At 43.6% G+C, this 21,887-nt stretch overlaps 1 protein-coding gene across 31 annotated transcripts in view; it reads left to right on the forward strand.

The window, feature by feature from the left end:
- Positions 1-10,397: 10,397 nt before the first annotated feature.
- celf4 (CUGBP, Elav-like family member 4) overlaps positions 10,398-21,887 on the forward strand; it is an 89,860-nt gene continuing 78,370 nt past the window's right edge. For all 31 annotated transcript variants that reach the window (XM_073467957.1, XM_073467959.1, XM_073467978.1 and 28 more), the window contains exon 1: positions 10,398-10,674. In XM_073467957.1, the coding sequence (XP_073324058.1) occupies positions 10,398-10,674 (277 nt within the window). The remainder of the gene's footprint in view (positions 10,675-21,887) is intronic.

A 21,887-nucleotide genomic window follows, 5' to 3' on the forward strand; every position in this document is an offset into this window, starting at 1 on the left:
GCTTACTATATCCAGATTAAGGGAGAGTTCACAGATAGGCGACAGGCTCCAGCACCCATATCCAATCAGACGGTTCCCTCAGGGGAACCATGTGGTGCACACATATGTGGCCACAGCCTCACAGCATGACACCACAGTGTCCTCCAGGAGTCCTCCACGAGGATCATGCGAAGCTGTGAGCAAGAGTGCAGCACTTTGACCGAATGCTGGGTGATGTATTTGAAGATTAGGCAATACATTTCTGAACGACGGCAAAATATGTCATGGTTTATATTATGTTCTCACTGCAGCACGAGTACAAGTAGAAGACAAGGGGAGGCGGAGGGGGTTGGGGGTGCTGTCGTCTGCCTTTTTGAAGGCTCGCACTCTTCAAGGCTCTCCTTCCTTCTGCTCAAAAGCCTCTCTGAAAGTCTATTTGTAACACTGCTTACTTCTTTCCCGCTCCCTTTATCCGACAACACAATGTGGGCGCTGTATCCACGTCTGTGTGCATTGTAATGAATATGTGCACATGTGTGTGTGTGAGAGAGAGTGCGTGAAAATGCTTAATGCGGTCCAACTGTGTGTGTAGCACTGCCTGCTGAAGAATGAGTCATATTTTCTCTATCAAAAGGAGACACAAACTGTATGATTTACATCCACCTCCTGACTAAGATATTTAGGAGCAGCCTTCTCTTCTCTCGTTCCGTTGCTCCCCGTCTCGACTCCATTATGAAATTTCTCCATTGCAGCTTCATATATATACACCTTTCCACGGTTTTAGGACTGCATTACATTTTATGAAAAACCTCACACAATGACATCGGGCCCTAGAAAACCAAATAAGCCAGCACCACTCCCAGAGCCATCACACTTGATCCGTGTATGAATGAATCACACTATGCTACCATTTTCCTCTCATCTCCCTTCCTGCCCCCTACAGAACCGGAGCAAAGCCATAGCTCATATTTTCACTGACAAAAGAGGTGACAGTGAAAGGGAAGTGAAAAGGCTATAATAAATGCTACGGGAGAGGTACAAGGAAGAGAGCGCAGCGTTTGAAAACGGTAACCTTTTTCCGATGCTGATTTAGTATTCATTATTAATGACCTTTCCCTACCTGAGCAAAGCTGTTGCCAGGAAGCCCCTTCGTGTTTGTGTCTGCCAGAAGCTGGGGGCAGATGCTACGGCCTTGTTCAGACTCGTTGGCTGATGGATTTCTGCACTTGGTATGCGTCTTTCGCACAAATACTGTTTAATTTGTCCCACTGAGTCCACGTGCTGAGTAAAGAATAGTATGAACATAGTGGGCAAGATGTTAAAGTTCAGAGAGGCATGCTCGACACAAATTAGGGGTCAGACAGGGTCGATTGGTGTTTGGTTATTTACATTGTCTGTCTTCTTTCCTGGCAGGAGCGAAGACGGGTAGAGATGGAAGACAGGCAGTGTGAGGAGCGCCCCTTTCCTCTCAGCTATCTCCCATTTACGGCGTTCTATCTCATCAAAAAGCATTTTTCATGCTAATTGATCTTAAAGAGCAACCATGTGTACAGCGTCAGTGTGAGTGTGTGAGCCTGTGGATGCGCACGTGTGTGTGTGTGTTTGCGCGTTCGAACAATCGCCTCGAATGTGTTCACCCAGGCTCGGTATTCTATTCACAGAGCCTACACACTGACAATCATTCGCACACTGTGGAAGACATACTCCTAAGCACATTCAAACTCCACTGCCAGGCAGTACAGTAAAACTGATCTATCTATCTATCGCTTCACCTGTCTGTTTATCTAGCAATCCCTTCCATCATTCTGTCATCCTTTTGTCTGTCTGTCTCCATTCATCTGTCATTATCAGACAAAAAAGTGTAACACATACTTCCTCTCCGGAGCCGATAAGACTCCACACATCACTCAGGAGTGAACCACGGGGGCCCCCGGAAAGACACACACACACACACCCAACTCTGCAAGAACTCACCTCAATTACACCATTATTTCCTTTGTTGTCATCGTTCTGTCTAAGACTTGAAACGTATTTCTGTGCAGCCTCTTTTGTCTCGCCAAATGCCAAATTATTATATTGCAATCATAGGCTCTTCTCTGTGCCAGGGATTTAACTGCACCGTCAATATTCGCTATCATTTCCCCTTAGCAGCTATAATAAGACTGCTTACTGGGATGGTATTGTGAAGAACTTCAGCCAAACCAAAGTCTCACAGCCTTCTGTGAGAAGAGGGCTTTGAGAAAAACAATTAAAAGACCTTGTTTTGCCATCATCAAGTAATGCATGGGGCTGTAGACTTGCCAAAAACCTGTGGTTCATTGATATTCAGAGGTTCATTTCCAGGTAGTTCTATCACAAAATACATTCTGAAGGAGCAGGTTCAGAAAGCATATCAGCTTTAAATGGGACATTTTGTTCGTGTTAGACATTATTGGATCCATTATAAAGGAAATAGTAACATTTTACCTTGAAGATGTAAGCCTTAAAGGATAAGTTCACACAAACAATTTAAATGCAGTCCTTATCTACACACCCCCATACCGATGGAAAGTTGTGTTAAATTTCATACTCCACAAAACATTTAAGGAGCTTCACAGCAAAACAGTGTTGCAGCATTTCTCCGAAACAACTGAAGTAGATGGGGACTTGTTTTGAAACGTTAATTTTTTTTAAATGGCTCCTTACAGGAAGTCCTAAGATCCAAATTAATTTGAAAAGACATTAATTACACCCTGGTGTACCCACTTCAGACAGGGTACACGCTAATGCTTTAAGCTTAGCAGCGACGGTGAAAATCTTGGCTTAAAGAAGGGTTTAAATAATATCTTTTCAAATCAATTTGGGGACTCAGGGCTTCTGCAGACTTGGATTATGGTCCACAAGCTCTATGAAGCTGTTCAAGAGAACACTGCAATGTTTTGCTGTGAAGCTCCAGAAATGTTTTGTGGACTACAAAACTTCTCTTGAATTTCCATCTACATGGGGGTGAGTAGATAATGACTAAATGTTAATTTATGAGTGAACTTATCCTGCAAGATGTCAACCTTATTTAATTTGTGACACCTGTGATTGATACTACAGCTCCCAGAATACTAGGGTCAAAACACACCAGAATAACCACCAGTGTATCTGCTTACTGCAACCAAACAAACTCATGTTGTAGGTATTCAGTGGTGGGCAACTTGAATTCAGGGCAGGAATGGTGGACCCTGCCACAGACTGGCAAATGGAATTGGAAAATTGCTCCAAAAAAGAAGACTATAACTAGTATCAGAGGTTGGACTTTTATATATATATATATATATATATATATATATATATATATATACATATATATATTAAGCAGTATACAAACATTTAATTACGGCTTATAACACTGTAAAGTAGTTGTAATCAGATGTAAGACAGTTGTTAGTGTTTTTTAATGATCAGTGTTTCTCAGCTATTTTAACTCTGCCTATTATGAACCAATTATTTGTCTGTATACTCCTTATTAGGGGTACTGAAAGTCAAGAAAATGAATGATGGATAATCAATTATTGTCCTGTTTCCATCAGATGAGAGGCCACCAGCCTACAGTACATAACTTATCTGTAAACCTGTCAGAGCAGCATTGTTCCAGCTCTGTGTGTGTGTGTGTGTGTGTGCGTGTGTGCGTGCGTGCGTGCGTGCGTGTGTGCGTGTGTGTGTGTGTGTGTGTGTGCGAGGACATCCCTGCCAGTAAATAAAATCTCAGCTTGACAAGGCCGATGGAATTTCTGGGTCACATGAGCAAAGACAGGCTCATATTTGTTTTTGTGAGTTTGTTCACTTGTCTGGCAACCGTCACATGTGAATTACAGTGGTCCAAAAATATAATACAACCATACAAATACACACGAATGAGCACATGCACACAGTTTTCACAGACACACACACACACACACACACACACACACACACGTTCACACACTTGCAATGGCACGAACACTACACCTCATCCTCGCTCTAGACATTTTTTGCCCAGGGGTATACCAGAGAACCAGGTGTTATCGCACTCCCCTGTGAGTCCCACTTTCCTCCCCAGAGCAATTAATGACACCGGGGAGTCAGAAACTCTGGCCCCAAAATGGCTGCCTATCTGGAATGGAGGTGTCACATCACCCTGACAACCAGGTCAAGCCCTCGGAGTATCATCAGTGTGCGCAACAAAGCCAGGGGTCAGAGTTCACCCCACCTCGTGACCCCTCTGTGGAATTGATCTGTTGTAGTGGAAATAGGATTTTGGTGCTGCATGATTCAGACAGCAGCCAGACACTGAAGACATTTTCTGTCTTGAATGATTGACTAGATGACTCCTGACATCGGACACAACAATACGGTTTTATAGCCACAAAGGAATCGCAGCGGAATTACGTTAATTTTCTGTCATGTCCCTGGGCGTGACAGCACGTGTGCGGGTGCATCCACGTGCCTAAAGCTGTATTTACATGTGCGGGGTGCATTCGAGTGTATGTGTGATTGTCAAGAAGCTGGTGTTTGTCAAGAGGCTTGTGTTTTCAGGGCAGCGAGTCAGTCAAGGAGAGGAGCTGTCAACATGGCTGATATGTGCAGCCGGCAACTCGGCACAAGCAGAGACGCCCACCCATGTCAAATGTCACAGCACTAATTTCTTTCCAATGCAGCCCAGGTATCACCGCAGGGGCGAGAGGCAGACACACCTCATTGCTCCACAGAATGAGATTCCCGGTAGACTCTGCAATTCACAAATCTACAGGCTTTATTTTAATGGAATCCTTAGCATCTTGTCGTTATTGTTTTGTACCCAGCTGTATGCTGATTTAGGATTTTTTTGGGCAACATACTTCATGTATTACAACGATTTTCCAATTCTCACAGAAAAACAGGGATTGTATTCCTGTTAATATCATGCACTGCAGCACCATTTAAACTTGTATAACTGCTGGAAATTATTCTTATTATTGCCTCTGGTCACTGGAGTGTGATATGCACACTTAAATTATGTGCTAAATATGTGTAGCAATACTTTACCGGCCTATACATGTATGCTAATTTTATCAAGCACACAATTTCCTGCAGTATGATCGCCGTGTGTATTAAACTAAACAAAGGCGGTGAGACATGTTTGGTCCACAGATGGGCTGGAAGGATGTTTTACAAATTATTTTAATGGTTCTAATGCGTTATTGAATGCTTTTGTGCTTTTGTTTGTTTTTGCCCAAGGGGAGATAACATGCTGCTTCTCATCCCGGTGTCAACAAACTTCCACCGGAAGACTCTTCATTCCATGCACGACCCAGTGAAACACATTTTTCCCCGGGAAATTGAGAATATTCCGTCTCCCAATTACCAGCTTTATTTGTATGAGCTTCTGCATATTTGTGCATCCTTCCTTGTTTTCCTAATTTTATATGTGGGGAATCTTCTAGCATGCGATGACTCCACATGTGATGTAGAAATAAAACCATCGTGTTACACAGATACAGTATATGCCAAGAACGCTGTGTGCTTCCTATAAGACAGCATACACACATTTTAAATTACTGCAGTCGCTTTTTTTCTTGGCACATCCTTTCCAATCTCCAACAAATTGGTGCTAATCAAGTTAAAGGGGACCTTCCTGCCCTCCTCGTCCCTCTAAACTTTCTGAGCATTTAGTCATGCACCTGCCATTTCCTCATTCCTTTGCGCTCTTCCCCCTAAATTACTGGAAGGTGATATACAGCCTGGGTGTCCCAAGGCTACAGGAGATTTAGAACTTTGTCCCATATGAAGGAGAGGTGAGAAAAGACATTACTATGCAGAATAGGTAATATTGAAAACGCCAGAGCTCTTTATGGTGCCCCATGCAGATTATCAATCTATTTGTGTAACTTGGCTACCCAGAATTTCATTTCCCTTTTCATTTATTTGCCTTGCTGCAACCGTTTACAGTGCCGAAACTGAAAATTGAAGCCATGACGAGCATGTGAGCGGTATTCCAAGGGCAAAATAGGGCCTCTTCTGCTGTATGATTGGAATGGTTCATTTGGGGGTGTGGGGTGGGAATGAAGTGACCTCTTTTTGATGAGCTCAGAGGAATATTTAGAGAAAAGCAGGGAGTCCACATATGGTCATCTACACCTTCTCCGTGCAGTCTTCTTATAGGCCTTAAGCATTTGTAAGTGTTATTGAGAATTTATGTGGGCGTCTTGTCTTATAAAAGAGCAACACTTGTCACTATTGCCCTATATTAAATTCAACACCATGGACAGAGGCATGCAGCCAGCGGCGTTGCGCTGCATTAGTTTCAGCACCACTGACAGAGGCATACATGTGGTTTGCATTGCTCTGCATCAGTTTCAGCACCACGGACAGAGGCATACATGTTGTAACATTGTCCTGGGTTGGTTTCAGCACCACGGACAGAGGCATAACTCTGTCAGTATTCCTCTGTTTCACCCGCCCTTGTTGGTCCTGTTTTACAACTGCAATCTATTCATTAAAAGGCTGTAAATATTAACAAAGTCCAGCCTTGATTTATTTCACTAAGGAGTTTTAAAAATGAGATCATCATCTAAATCTGTACAAATGAAATCATGTGATTGCATCAGACTGATTTTGTTGCGGGGAATGTACAGTGTACAGTTTAGTGTAAGAGAGAATAAATCTGAAAATTATTTGCCCGACCGAGGGCTTCGAATTGCTCTCAGCACACCTGTGCAGTGGGCACGAATGATTTGCAAGAGCTACACAGTCATATTTGAGTATACCCAAACGGATGGAAATAAGTACCATTTGGGGAGCGGAAAGACACACTGTTACACGTCTTGCTTGTTAATTGCATATTATTATTATCAGTCCGATGGGCTCAGTCACCGGAGCCATTTCACTCCGGGCGACAGTGAAAACATTTCAGAGTGGCTCACAGGTAGGTTGTGTGACGAGACCGACCGTGAGGGAACCATCGTGGCGCCATACCTTACATAATCATCACGGCAGTACCCACTGAACATAATTACAATGATTTGTGCCCTCCCATTTCACCCTTGTATTAAAAAATATTGCTGGAGGTAAGTCAGGCGTGAGCGCAGGCAAGGCTGCAGCAGTGAATGGAGTGTGGCCCCGAGGGAAAGCTTGTAGAGCGGAGCACAGTGTCATGCCAAAGAAAGCCAAACCCCCCCCACACCCTTCACCCCACCCACCCCGCTGGGGCCCGGTCATGCCGTGAGAACGGGATGACATTACCGGGCCATTTAGCTGGCGGAAGAGCAGAAAGAGGTGAGAGAGGCGCCGAGTGTGTCGCTTTTGTTATTTAATGGTTGGCTAATGTCTGGGCGGAGGGGGGTATGCCTCATAGCCAAAAATGAAAACAAATAGGTCAACATTATGAGCCTTGGATGTCGTTGCTATACTATGAGGCCTTTAGGCTGCGTGGTTTCACTGAAGACACTGAAGCATAACTGGAGTGCACTAGCAGTTCATTTTGCTCATTATTGGAGAATGGTTCAATGCCTTGTGGCCTCTATACCCGACACTTCACCCTTTGGTTTAATATAAACAGAACATTACCATACACTGTCGAGGCTGTACCACCGCCTTCACATAAGCAATATACCAAGAGCCAAATACTCATCGTAGTCTCACACTCAATTATATGTATGTGTGTATGAAGTTCAGATCCTCTGTGTCATATAGCGTAGATCAGAATGTATATTTCTCTTTGTTCAGTATGTGAATATTTAGGGTGGAATGTGTAGGAGTTAGTGGTATCTAGCTGAGCTGAGCTGAGAGGTTTTGTATTGCAAGCAAAATGCTCCTTGTCTCACCCTCACCTACAGTAGCCACTAAAAACAAAACAAAAAATGTCAAGGCTCTTGAGCCAGTGTTTGGTTTGTCCGTACTGGGCTACTGTAGAAACATGGCAGCACAACATGGCAGACCCTGCCACTTCCTCTGTAGATACAAAGGGTTCATTCTACACAGTAACGAAAAAACAACAAATCTTATTTTCAGGTAAAAGAGTATCTTTTCCCAATCTGCCAATAGGTCCCCCAAAATCTGACACACTGCACCTTTAATTACCTCATCAACTGTTATTACATGCCTAAGCACAAAAGAAAATGTGATACACTGACTAATGTGGGACAAATCATTGAGAAGTTACTACCCAGCCTAAGACACATCGGTCACAAAGGTTAACATAATTTCACTTCCACTGATTCAGTTTTCATTGGCTACTCTGTCGTTCGTTTAAATGGCATCCATCAGACTGGATTCCATGAGGAATATCAGCACTCTTATCACTTACACATTAGCATGACCTCAGGCGTTGTAGTTGTCTTTTGGGAATAGAGATAAACATCATGAGCCCAATCCCAAAGGAGTAAACCAAAATAACCAGTGGCACTTAGCTGAGAGGTCACGCCAGTGCTCAGGTTAGAATGAACTGAATTGAAACAATCTGATCTTCAACCAAAAGAAGCTTCTGTCATTATAAACTGTCCCCACTTTGACAGTGAACGCTCAATCCTACTATCGCTACATTTGCACCTTCTCCAGGTCACTCTACTCTACATTCGGGGCAGATCTATGCTGGTGTTCACTGTCGAATAACAAAGATCATTCTGTCATGTCGCATGATGCTTGAAAAGATGTAATGAGAAAGCAAGAAACGCTCCCTTTTTTACCCATTTCATCAGGAACACTCAGTCAGTTTCTACCACAGGCATATATTGGGGTTTAAATTTATGTGTGTTTTAGCCTTTCCACTCTGAGTGGTGTTTAATATCAACACCTAACTCACTCACACTCAGATTTCCATAAATCAAGGCTAAGATAATTAGACTGGCCACTCTAGATTTGATTAAAATCTGATTGGTGGATGCCTATAGGCCTACAGTAAGCTTAAAATTAATTTTAGGAGGAAACTGGATGAATATTGGATGTCCTTCCAAATGATGAATCAACCTTTTTTTCAGATGTTTTCTGTGCATGCAGCGGCAGAGTTAAAGTAAAAAATAAAATAAAAAAAACGAAGGGAAGGGAAGGGAAGGAGAAAAACTAATGAGTTGCCGACATCGCCGGTTGTGCCTCTCTGTGCATCGTGTCACTTTGTCCCGCTCTTGTGTGATTTTTTTCCCCCCTTCGATGTGCCCCCTCTCTACGCCACTCGGCGGTGCTCACAGACTTCCCCTCTCTGGAAATCAAATCATCTAATCCACATGACTTTTTGGAAATGGCAGAGGAAGCTGGTAATACCTCTCTCCGGTGCAAAAAAAAGAAAAGAAAAGAAAAAAACAATAACCTGTGTTTGTTCTTAAACAATAACGAGCAGTCGGAACCGTCAGAGGCATCCTCCCCATCGGTGTGTTTTTAGTCTCGCCGGTGGGACCGCGTTTCAGCACCGCGGAGCTGTCCACCGCTCCGGGAGCGGAGAGAGGCTGCGGCCGCTCACTGCTGCCGCCGCCGAGGACGAGGAGGAAGGAAGGCTATCTACGATGATGTGAAACGTGGTTTTAAACACGAAATCAAACCTCCTAAGAACCACAGCCACCCTCACAATCACATCTCATCTACGGCGGGGTGTTTATTTGCTGACATAAATCGACAAACATCAGGTGTAAATTGCTGTGAAGACATCTGTGCAGCTTATTGAAACGAATAAGAAGAAGACGTGTGTGCGTGTCAATCACAAAGTAATACATGCTCGAGTTGGTTAACGTGCAGATATTTGCTCTGAGTAGGAGCACAAAGGAGCGTATTCTCTATATTTCTCTATTTATAGACCCTCTCCCCTCGGTGGAATGTACCACTCGGCCTTCACATAAGAAAAGAAGGGGGGGAGGGAACGGAAAACTCTGGCGTTGACATATGCCGAGTTTACAGCGGCCCCCTTTTCTCCAAACCTCCCCGCCGCTCTGGCAGAGATTGAGCCGGCCCTGTCCGTTTAAACCGAGAAGACACCCATACCGACTCCTCAATGCAAAAAAATAAAAGGGTGCCAAGAAGCTGGGACGAGGGAACGTGGGTGTAAATAGACAGTGAACGCTCTTGGTCTCTCTCTCTCCCTCTCTCTCTCTCTCTTCTCTCTCTCCCTCCCCTCCTCTCTTTCTCTCTGTCTCTCTTTTATGAAATCAATGAACGAGTTATTGGGTAGGACATAAATATAAGGAATCAAAGCCTCCACCGGGACCAACGGCATTGCGCGCTTTTGATATGCGTCTTCGCCAAACGCTACATGTGTTTTCACATCAGTGTAAATATTGGCTTTGATAGGACGAGAGCGGAATCAGCTCTGGCACGGCTTGGTCTCGGAACCAAATTTTGACCAAGACTTCCACCAGCTTTTTTTCTTTTTTTTTCAGCCTATAAACGATTCTCCACCATCACCATCTGCTGCTGTTTGTACCCATCCCAACTCACTGGCCGGTCCGAAGATGGCAACTTTAACCAACGGGCAGGTGGACGGCACGGTGCACGGTGTCGGTGTGGTCTCCGCCAGCACGAACGGGCTCGTGAACGGATTAAGCCACAGCCACAGCCCGGTGGGCTGCCCGGCTACCATCCCCATGAAGGACCACGATGCCATCAAACTCTTCATCGGTCAGATCCCCCGCAACCTGGACGAGAAGGACCTCCGGCCCCTCTTCGAGGAGTTCGGCAAGATCTACGAGCTCACTGTGCTGAAGGACCGCTTCACGGGCATGCACAAAGGTGGGTGAAGCCCAGATTCCCCGAGACAACTATGGCTCGACTTGTTTTTGTCAGCGTGAATTGTGTCACACGTTGGTGAGAGTGAGGATCCTGAATCATGCAGGAGGTGATAGGCTGTAGAGCTGCACGACTGTTGGCAAATTGTGCACAAATGTTCTGAAAGACTTCATGCATGTTGTTGGGATTAATGGCACCAAAAAAAGAAAAGAATGAATGAAAACAGAAAAGAAAGAGAGAAAAGGGATAGTTATTCTTTTTTTTGTTAGACTTGTCATTGCTGCTCAAATTCAGTGCATCAGTTTCTCCATTCCTGAGCAAACATATCCAAGCGTGAGAGTGTCACGAATCAGGAGTCACGACGGCATGAATTTATGTAGGGTGATGTTAGGAGGAGCAGTGTTCCCATTTGGGCAGTGTGCACGGGAGTGTTCACACATCTAGTCCGGCGGTTGTAAACGTGCTTTCATTCACTACAGTGCTAAATCCAGGCCATTAACCTCACGTTTTCACGTTGCAATAGCGGGGAGGCTGTGTTTGATTGCCCGCAGCACCGTACACTCTGTTGCCCGTAACTCTCTCCCAGTGTGTGTGCGTGTGTGTGTGTGTGTGTGTGTTGGGGGGGTTGATGATGAGGCGGGGGGGGGGGGGGGGGGGGGGGTCGCGCGTGCACGTGTGTACGCACGTGTGCTACACAAGAGGAGTAAGGCCTATGAATGTGTTGTAGTGTCAGAACAGCCTGTGAGATTTTTTTTTTTACATTTTCAAGTGTCGCTGGGTTCAGTTCTCCCACCTTGAAAATGTGAAGTTCGCTACAAAAGAGAAATGCAGATTTCACAGAAATGTATTTTTAAAGGGGCACTACGTAGTTTGGGAGTTTAAATTCAAACTCAGAATTTCATATTTACAATATTAATGAGGCGATAATACAAACTCAGAAATGTTTTGGGTTTTTTTCCATGACTGAATAAACAAGCTGTGCTCAGGTCCCCAGAACACTGTTTGAAGGTAGAAAGGTGGCAGGGTCCGCCACATGTAAAGTAAAACCATATGAAATTGTGTTGCCCTTTAACGTCAGTTTGTCTATTCAGTTGATTCAGTCATGAAAACAAAGAGAGTTTGTCTATTTAGTCTCGTCTGATTGAAATTTCTTCCCCAAAACTACGTAATGCACCTTAATTGATTTTTTAAACCTTCTAACAATGGACACTTTAATACCCAGGTGATTTTTTTTATCTTTTCCTACTGTGACCCTGACTGACACAGTGCTACAGTGATGATGCCATTTAAATTATAGTCTTTTATTTTTGGTGCGGCAGGAAAGCTCCTGCTTTATTTTATTTCTTCTCTCAGGGGAAGAGTCATTCTCTGCAAATCACCATCTAATGAGAGGTCACTAATTGATCTGCTATACCTGCAGGACATCTCCCAGGGGAGCAAAGTACATTAAGAATGAGCTATCACTTCTTTTCAGGAGTCCAGCCCTCCTCCCCTTTTTAAAGCCCCCTCTGCCCCCATGCAAACAATGTGTGACATGCGCCATGTGTCAGGAAATGATTATGATATACAAATAATCTCGGAGGGCGGAGACTGTCTGCAGGCATGGGGGAAACCAAAGAGGTGGAGAAGGAGAAGATGTGGGGGGCTGGAGGGAGGGGGTTATCTTTTATTAATAGCCCAGCTGTAGTAGCGACTCCCTGTTGGACAGTTAATCACCAGTGGCCCCAGAACTATAGGCACGGCTCACCAGCTGATTCTAAGAACTGTCTCCTCACCGCGATATACGGCCCTGCTTCCCGGGCAGGGCCCCCGCTTTCATTAGCGAGCCCCCGCTGCGCTCATATTTTAACTAGCTAGAGGCACTAGCTACTCCCTGGCTCACCAGCTCGCTGGCTCGCTCACTGCAAGCTGCTCGGAGGGCCGCGTTCCCCTCCACAGACTCCTGACACCTTCCTGAGGTTTTCCATAGAAGATTCCCCAAATTAGCAGTAAAAGACAGCACGTTCCCACAAATAACAGGCAAAATGACTGACTGTGTACACTGCCGTCATACTGGTTTTATTGAAGACTGCACAGCACAACATGAATCAGGTGTAGTGAGCTATCACAGCAAGAGACAAGAGTAAATACACTCACAAGCAAACATACACACATTTTGAAGAGGAATAATTCATGCTGTGTCTATTTTCATCTTGCAAAATGAAAGCCATTTGAAGCATCTTAACTGTTGAAGTCAGTGTTCGAAAAGAAAAATTCATCCTGGTCGTAGTCTTCTTCCCTTTGAAACTGTTACACCTCTACCTGGATTTTCTGCATGAGGTCAGGCTCACTGTTGCTCAGAGTGCCATTTTGCTGGTTTAAAAATGCTGTCCAAATGTACATATTATGAACTTTCACCGCTCTTCTCCCTCGGCTCCTTCATGCCGTTTGCATTTCTCAGGGTCCTGCCATAGAGTAGAAAAAGAGTCAAAGCGAGGGCATGATGACCCTCTCAGGTGTGAAATGCTCCAGTGGAGTGAAGTCTATAGAACTGCCCACCAGAAAACTCCTTTTCTATTCTTCTCCACCATCTCTTCTCCTCCTCATTAACCCTGCTCCATCCTCACCTTTCTTCCCTTTTTCTCCTCCTCCCTCCCCTTTTGTCTTCACTTTATGTACTTGCGTTGACGTGCTGCCTGTCCGGCGACAGTGCATCACATTGGATAATAGCAGTGGTGGTACAAAGCCTCAGCTGGAACCAGAGATTGTAGATGATCAACTGCCATTTTTTTTCCTTTACAATTTTGTCCTACCTGTAGTTTTTTCAAATGGCACACTTGGTAACTGTCATCGCTAACAATGTAATGCCTCGTCGGGGGATACTGTTGCATTCATTTTACTTTTACCCAAAGAGACATGGCACTTTTACAAAGAAATAAGCGCTGTTTTCAGCACGATAATACAGAGCTTTTTTTCCAGCTACGGCAGGTAATAAAAGCCCTCGTGTTCTGCTGTACATCAACAAGCCTAAAGAAACAGCCTTTGCTATGGTAATGCTACCTCTGAAGAAAGAGACCCCTATTATAGCCATTGTCAGCTCGTGCCTGTGATACTATTGCCATAACCCTCCCCATAATGACTCCATGTATCACTCGTAATCTAGTCTTTAGGATTCTGTCCCCTTGGAATGGAGGGGTGGAGGGAGCGGGGTGGAGGGGAGCACAGGACGGGGGTCTGCAGAGGCTGGGAGCGGGCGCAGGGACACCAGTGCAGGCCTACATTCTCCCAATGATTTTATTTCTCTCCCCTCTGCGACCGAGCCATGCTAATAGAGGCCATTTATAATGGTCACCGGCTGCTGCTGCTGCTGCTCCTGCTGCTACCAAGCACAACGGGGCTGAGAGGCACGGCTAGCACAAAGAGCCAGCCCCCTTTTTCTCTTTTCTCCTCTCCCTGGCAATGCAGCATGGGAGGTGGGGGATCTATTCAAGAGGGAGAAGGTGTAGATATGATTGCTCGCGCTATTCATCAGCCTGATTTCATGTAATAATCACCGGGGCGATTGAGCTGTGATGATATGGGGAGCACATTTTAATAACTGAAGGTGTTATCTTTTGTTTATGGCTGTCACATCTTCAGGCCAAACCTTTATTGTCGACATCTTTGTTTTTTTTGTTTTTTTGTTCCCCAAGCGAATGCAACTGTCACTAAGTTTGTTTTACTGCTGTTGTGGTAATTTAATGCCAGTAATACTGTAGATTTGTCCTTGGCCAAACTAAATACATTAGCAACAGCTCTCGCCATGAGCTCAGACGGTTAAAGCAGTTACAAAGCCGGAGAGTTTCTCAAAGTCAAAGCAGGTGTGGAAACTTCATTTAGATTTGGGCCAAATGGTCCATTTTGACCTGGCAAGTGAAGTAAACAGAAAGTCACAGGTCTCAAGTGCAGAAGAAGAGCTGTAGTGATTATTACTGAAAACACCTTTGGCTGTTTCTAATCTAATATCAATACTTGAGCAGATGATCATATAATGTTTAATATGTTTGAAGTCAAAGAAGTGGAGTGTAATGACCAATTGTAATCTTGTTTAAATTTACCCATCCTGCAGATGGTTTATGCTACAGATGGGGGCTATAATCTGTGCAGGTCATAAAGGGAGTTATGGTTCCCTCTGAACGCCTATGGTTTTGATATGGCGGCCCTTTTAGCGTGGAGTGCGTGCGGGGAGCAGGATCAGAGCAGATCATTGGGCTCATCGTGTTTGGTGAGGCCAGGAAGTCACGATGCCAAAAACATGAAAGACCCATGCTGTGTTTTATTGCAGGCAATTAGGTGTTACAGGTTGCCATTAGAGGAGCACCGTCTGCGGGAAAAAAGAGAGATAAAACCAAATTCGGCTTTGAACAAAGAGAAAGAGGAGCGTGTGTGTGTTTTTTCCGTCCTGCAGGTCTGCGTTAATGCAGCATGTGTTCCGGCCGAAAAATTTCACTCTCGTTGCATCATCCTCTCTCTGTGGGATCCTTCTCTCTCCTCCTCTCGCATTTGGTTTGGGATGAGTGTGTGTGTGTGTGTGCGTGTGTGTCTGTGTGTGTATCTCAGAGTGTGTGTGTGTCCCTGTGTGTTTATGTGCTCCTCCCTGGCCCAGAATCCTCCACTCATCTCAGCTCAGAATGCGCGCTCAGGCCCCACATTGTGCCCCGTTTCTATGAGGGCGCATCGCAATCGATTTCGAGCGTTTTGTTGGGGAGAAAGGCAACATGTGTCACAGAGGAGGTCGCTCGGTACCACTCGACCACCGGCGCCACGCCACACGCCGCCGCCCCCTTGTCCTGGCAGAGTCCAGAACTGCCAAGCAACAAGAGGGAAACAAGAGGCGGAGCCAGAGCGGGGAGTACAGTGAGCCTAATTTGTCAGGAGGGCCGTTGTCAAGGCAGCACTGCCTCTGTTGTCCATTATTATTGGAGGGGACCGTCCGATGGGGGACGGCTGATAGCCGAGCAGGGAGCCAGTTAGTCACAGTGAGAGATGACCACACCGGGGCCAAAGGAGGGAGTGCTCATGGAGCTCCAGCAAGGATCAGCATGCTAACAGCAGGTTTGGAGTCATGAGGCCTGTCAGGGTGGCGGAGCCCTTTGGCTCGTCTGACCTCTCATTAAAACCACTGACCTTTACATACAGAGGAAGACAGATAATGTAAAGGGATGGCTGTACCTATGTGTTTGTGTCATTTCACTTCCCATTGACTAAGTGACACAAGCTGAGATACATTGGTTACAAAACTAAATGTGTAATAATTACATATGAAGTATATTAATATCACACTGTATGTAGCTGTATCTGGCAATAATGGAGACAAGGGCTTAAAGCATGTCGTGCATTTACCCAACTACCAAAAAGGGGATTTTCTTCACAGGAAACTTTTTGTGTTAATAGCTCAGGAGCACGTGCACGTCCTGGGTCATACAGTAAAATGGCCCAGTCAGCATATATCAGTGTGTTAGTAGTGTGTAGTTAATGGCTCCATGTGGCAAAGTCATGGCTCACTGTGGACGGCAGTGCTGACCTGTGGAGAAGCACAACACTGAAGATTTGTGGCCATCATTACAGGTCAGAGAGGCTGCTGATGTCAACAATTTTCACATGTACAGACAGACAGACAGACAGACAGACAGACAGACAGACAGACAGATAGATAGATAGATAGATAGATAGATAGATAGATAGATAGATAGATAGATAGATAGATAGATAGAACCATACTTGGATATTAGTATTCTCAAGACAAAAGGTAATCCATAATATTTCCAACAATTTCTAAGGCGAAAACATCTCTGAAAAAAATGTTAAACATTTATACGCACAGCGAAAAAAGCCATGTTCTGTTTTGACGGTTAAACTCCTCAGCCGATAGCCAGGAGCTGAGTTAAAGTAAAGTCTGCCTTAAATGTTTCATCAACATTTGGCCTTTTGTTTTCCATAAAGAGAGGCTAAACAACTTGCACCGGCTTTCTTCTCGCTCTTGCTTTCCTCTTGCCTATGTTCATTGCCCCGGTGCACCATTCTTCCAGGGGATGAAAAAAAAAATCCTTTTTTGACAAATGCTCCTTGGAGAGGTAAATATTTTCTGTTTTTCAAGGCTGTTGCATCAGCTAAGCATTATTGTGCTTTGTGTTAAATTTTTAAAAAGTTGACGCTTTAGGCCTCTTCAATCTTTTAGCTACGCTTAATACCACTTCCAAGCCCCCCTGCCTCAAACACCGGTGGCCGGTTTTGGAGATGGGGAATGCAATACTTTTGAAATGTTGGAAAGTCTTACATGTTCTTTTAGAGTTTTACTTTTGTGATTTCATTCTTAATAATAGAGCTTCCTGTGCGGGGAGTGCCCTGCATTTTTTAATGATTTTTTTTTTTTTTTTTTTTAAGTTCTGTATTTCAGGATCTGGTTAGAGAATAATGAATATAATGAAATTAAAGATACTCGGGTAGTTTCCTCCATGCTGAGTCCATAATACAACCTGTTAAAGTCCGCTCAGTGAACTACATGTGATTTCAGTCTCTTTTTTATTAAAATCCACATACTTACACATACCATTTTGTTCCTTTTCTGGATCTCTTATCTGTGCCGTGCAATTACACGGGCACCATGCTCTTTGTGTAGTTGTTCAGTTTAAAAGGCTTAAGCACTTTTTCCTTTGTTCACCAGTCAAAAGGTTATGAATCAACTCTGTGTGTGAACTTTGAAACCGGTGTTTTTTGCCTTTTGGATTACAGTAAAGCTGCTGGCTGCTTTTATCGTGCTTTGCACAGTCCGGAGGCTTTATGATAGAGTATAATAATATACGCGTCACAATATCTGTATGTGTACAGTATACGTGTGTGTCTATATGAATGTGTATACATTTTGGATATTTGCTGTGTGTTTATCGCTATATGTACATATGTTGTGGATATGTGTGTGTGAGAGAGAGAGAGAGAGAGAGAGAGAGAGAGAGAGAGAGAGAGAGAGAGAGAGAGAGAGAGATCATACTGCAAAATGTAGAACTGCATGTTCCCAATATCATTCCTAGCTGAATCAGTACTTTAATGTAACTTTTGATGTTTAAAGGTGCATTATATAGTTTTGCAGAGGAAAATTCAATCAGAGAGACTAAAGAAACAAACTCTCGTTGTTTTCATGACTGAATAAACAAACTGACCTTAAAGGACAACACTGTTTCATACTGTTTTACTTTGTTTATATGTGGCGGACCCTGCCACCTTTCTACCTTCAAACAGTGTTCTGGGGACCTTATTTTCCTCTGAGAACAGCCTGATTATTCAGTTATGGAAAAAATACATATTTCTGAGTTTGTATTATTATCTAATTTATTTTAAATATTAAAGCAGTAAGTCTGAATTTCTTCTCCAAAACTACATAGTGCCCCTTTAATTATAGTATTTGTATTTCAGGCCTGAACCTGACTCGAACCCTCAGTGCGCACACGAAACTGGGTCCGGCTGCAGCTCTCTCCTGCAGAGCCTTTCCACGAGGAAATAGCAGCATGACACAGCAGCAATATGAAAAAACAGACTCAACGTTTGTCACATCTAACTGTGGCAGAGTCCCATTAATGCATATCAAGCAAGCATTCATTCTCGATGCATATTCTGCCCCAAATGTATTGAACTTGTTTCTAACGCTGTTCTCTATTTAATGTTTTTTTTTCTGTTTATATCATTTCTTACACTGTTCTCAAGGTCAATTTATGTTTTAATATCACAGAAAATGGGAATCGCTGTTCTTACTTTGCTGACAGACACATGTACTTCCAATTGCCTTTTTAGCTCGCACACAATTGGCTCATATACACCAAACAAATCATTCGGCTCTGGAGATTTATGGTTCATAGAAAGTTGAATTGATGTTTATTCTCAACCAAATTGCTAAACGTAACTCGAAGTGGCGTATCTGGGTCTGCCTGCTGGGATACTCTAAAGCAGGGATTACACGAGCCGTGTACTATTTGTCCCAGACAGAAAGCACGTCAAAGACTGTCGAGCATGTGCGACTCGTCAGGCCAGACGCACATTTAGCCTCCTCTGTATGCATGCGTACAACCTCCTATGCTGTGCGATGACTGCCAGGTTTGAGTGTCCCTGATTCAATTCGCTTTCTTCCCATCTCCCTTCATGCCTATTTCATGGCCCCCAATTAAAAATGCACCACGTTGACTTGTAAAAGGAAGGTGGGAATGGAGGTTAGGGCTTTTCAAAGATCTCTCTCAATTATTCAGGGCCAAGTTTGATTCAGAAAATGGAGGAGGATTAATAAGTCATGCAGAAGTTTTCGAGGGGTTCGGGTATCGAATGTAATGCACGATGCTCTGATGAAACTAGCACAAGCATCAACCAAAAGTGAAATGTTTGTTGTCGATTAGGCTTGACAAGTTTTGACTCCGGGAGCCAGCATCCTACATTTACACTACTACTTCTCTCAAACAGATGGAAGATGAATATCTGAAGTTAGTAACTCAGCTCAGAGAAGCTTTGTTAGTGTTCCATTTTAAATTTATGAAATATATTTAGCTGGCACAGTTCTGGATGACATAAGGCAGCGGATCAGCTTTGAATTTGTATTTGTCTCCTGATACCCACTGGGTCCATATCATTCCATTTTCATTACACCAGAAACTGCGCAGAGCCGTGCCTTTTGCTATCAGATATTACCATTCAAATCATATTGGCATCACATTGAGGAAAAGTACATCAAGGCTTTATCCTATCCTGCTGGTTGGAGAGCAGATAGACCAAAACATATCGCTGCAGAGGGAGATGGTGCAAGAGTGCGTAAAACGACAAGGAGCTCAAGACAGAGAAGGAGAGGGTGAGAGGGAGAGGGAAGGAGAATTAGAGAGATGTTGAAACAGGGATGATGTAAGAGAATGCGTGAAAAGAGGCGAGGGAGATCCATGGAGGAGAGTTCGGGTGGGGGGTTGCACACAAAGACAGACAAAGAATATCAAGAGGCAGCGCGATACACAAGAAAGAGAGCAGAGATTGTAAAGAGAGGTGCGGACTAAAAATGGAGGCACAGAGAGATTGTTCAATGACAGGCACGGAGTGAGCAAAAAAGGGAGAGGAAGAGGGAAGAGGGCTGACAAGAAAAGACTGAAAAGCAGGAAAGGAAAGCGACAGACAGAGAGAGAGAAGTAGAAAGAGTGAGGGAGTCCCAGAGACAGATGTCGCCCTCGCTGGCCCCGGCAGATTGATAGCTTCTGGCCCAGTTCCATGCCAGGCTTTGACCCCTCTGTCCTCTGCTGTAATTTATAGGCTGCGTTTTGCCAGATTTAAGCACTACTCGGTGGTCATCATGGCTCAAGAAGGGAGAATGACCTTCCTGGGATGGGAGCAGAATTAGACCCCTGCAGCTCGCAAACACCCCGGGGGTAAATTAGCAAGTGCTCTCATAATAGAGGGATCTCTGACAACATGTTAATGGGACAGGTTGTACTTAAGATCTGTCAAGCATGTTTTTGTCCCTGCGTATGTTAACTCCGTCACTTTCTCCTTGTATTTCAATATGTTAATTTGACAGTGCAGGAGTATAATATTTAAACTTGTGTGTGTTTATCATTTGCAAGAATTGATGAGTGTGCATGTGCAAAATGGCTCCTTGCTGCAAATCAGTAGAGTCACACTGCCGTCAACACACAGCAGCTGGGAGGCTGAATATCTTTGACACATTTCTAGTGAAAGTAGAGCTCCAGATTTGGGACTCAAGTCAGGACAAACAATTGTTGTTCTGAAGTAATCTCAGTACTCCCAGTAACTTCTATTAAACATCCCAGATTTTTTCACACTTTTTAAAGAGCAGAATTTTTAAATGCAGACTGATTGTTGAACAGTAAAGTGCAGATATCTGGTTAGCGACCAGACGACAAAATGAAACATTTGTCAAAGGCTACAGTGTTGGTTGGCACAGTTTTAAATTATGAAACGGCCTCCCATTTCTAATCTCACAGACTTGACATTAGTTTGTGCGCACTGCAGGCGACAGCGGAACAAGTACTGAGATCTTTCATTTAAGTTAAAGTAGCAGTACCACAGTGTGAAAATACTTTGCTGCAAGTAAAAAGTCTTACTTTTGTACAAGTACGAAAGTATTAGCATGAAAGTTAATTCACAGTAAGATTATCCATGCAGAACGGCACATTTCAGAATAATGTACTGGATTATAACGAGTGATGCACGGATGAAGCATGTTGCAGCTGGTAAAGATGAATCTAACTTTAATTACTTGTATGTACTTCTGGGAAGCTAAATCTATAAGTAGCCATTGTACTTTACTTTAGGAGACATATTTTACGTAAATAATCTGATTCTGCAACTTAACTAGTACCTAATGTTGTCAAATAATTAAAGCAACATTATGTAGAAATTGGCTTTTTTGTGCAATTCAGCGCCCCCACAGTTTCTGAGTGCAATACCACTGTCGTTAATACAAATCCCCGGTCTGCAACAATTTGTCAGAGGTAAGGTGCTGACTGCAAACAAAACTCATTTCGTCATAACAGTGTTATGTGTTGAAAACTTGTATGTTGAAGTAAACACGTCTGTAACACTGTGATCCTCTCACTACACTCCACGGCTGACCGTAGGTGTTTTTCTTACTTGCATACGTACCTTTTGTTTTTGAGTTCAAACACAGATGAGTCAGCCTGGAAGTGCAGCTTGCCTGACATATGATGTCCGCACAATATGCGTGTAATAAGTGAAATCCCCACCCCTTCAGACAAATTTATTTAAAGCCCCCCTTATGTATTTCTCTATAACATTAAATATTCATGACTAAATAAGCAGCAAAGTGTCTCAAGTGTGGACAAAACCCCCTTGGTTGTTATTTATTTAGAGTCTGGTCTGGAAGAACTACAGAAATCAATCTAATTTTTCACTGAATTAGTTCAAAAACAAGATATAATGACTGTGGCTGCGTGCATTGAACATAACTCTACGGCGAACACACTCTTTTGATAAGATTTATTCTGCATTGCCTTGTATTTTCTTTTCCAAATCAATCCTTTCTTCCACGCATTGCACCTAATTTTTATTTTCTTCAGAAGTTGATTTAACTAATTTATATTTGATTTTAACAAACAAGCATACAAATAAATGATATTATTAGGCTTTATCAGATAGATTAACTGCTTTTCAGTGTGTAAAAAGTAGTTTTATTTCAGCATACAGGATTTTGGTTTAAT

The sequence above is a fragment of the Pagrus major genome, chromosome 6 (genome assembly GCF_040436345.1).
Source record: "Pagrus major chromosome 6, Pma_NU_1.0".
Lineage (NCBI taxonomy): Eukaryota > Metazoa > Chordata > Actinopteri > Spariformes > Sparidae > Pagrus > Pagrus major.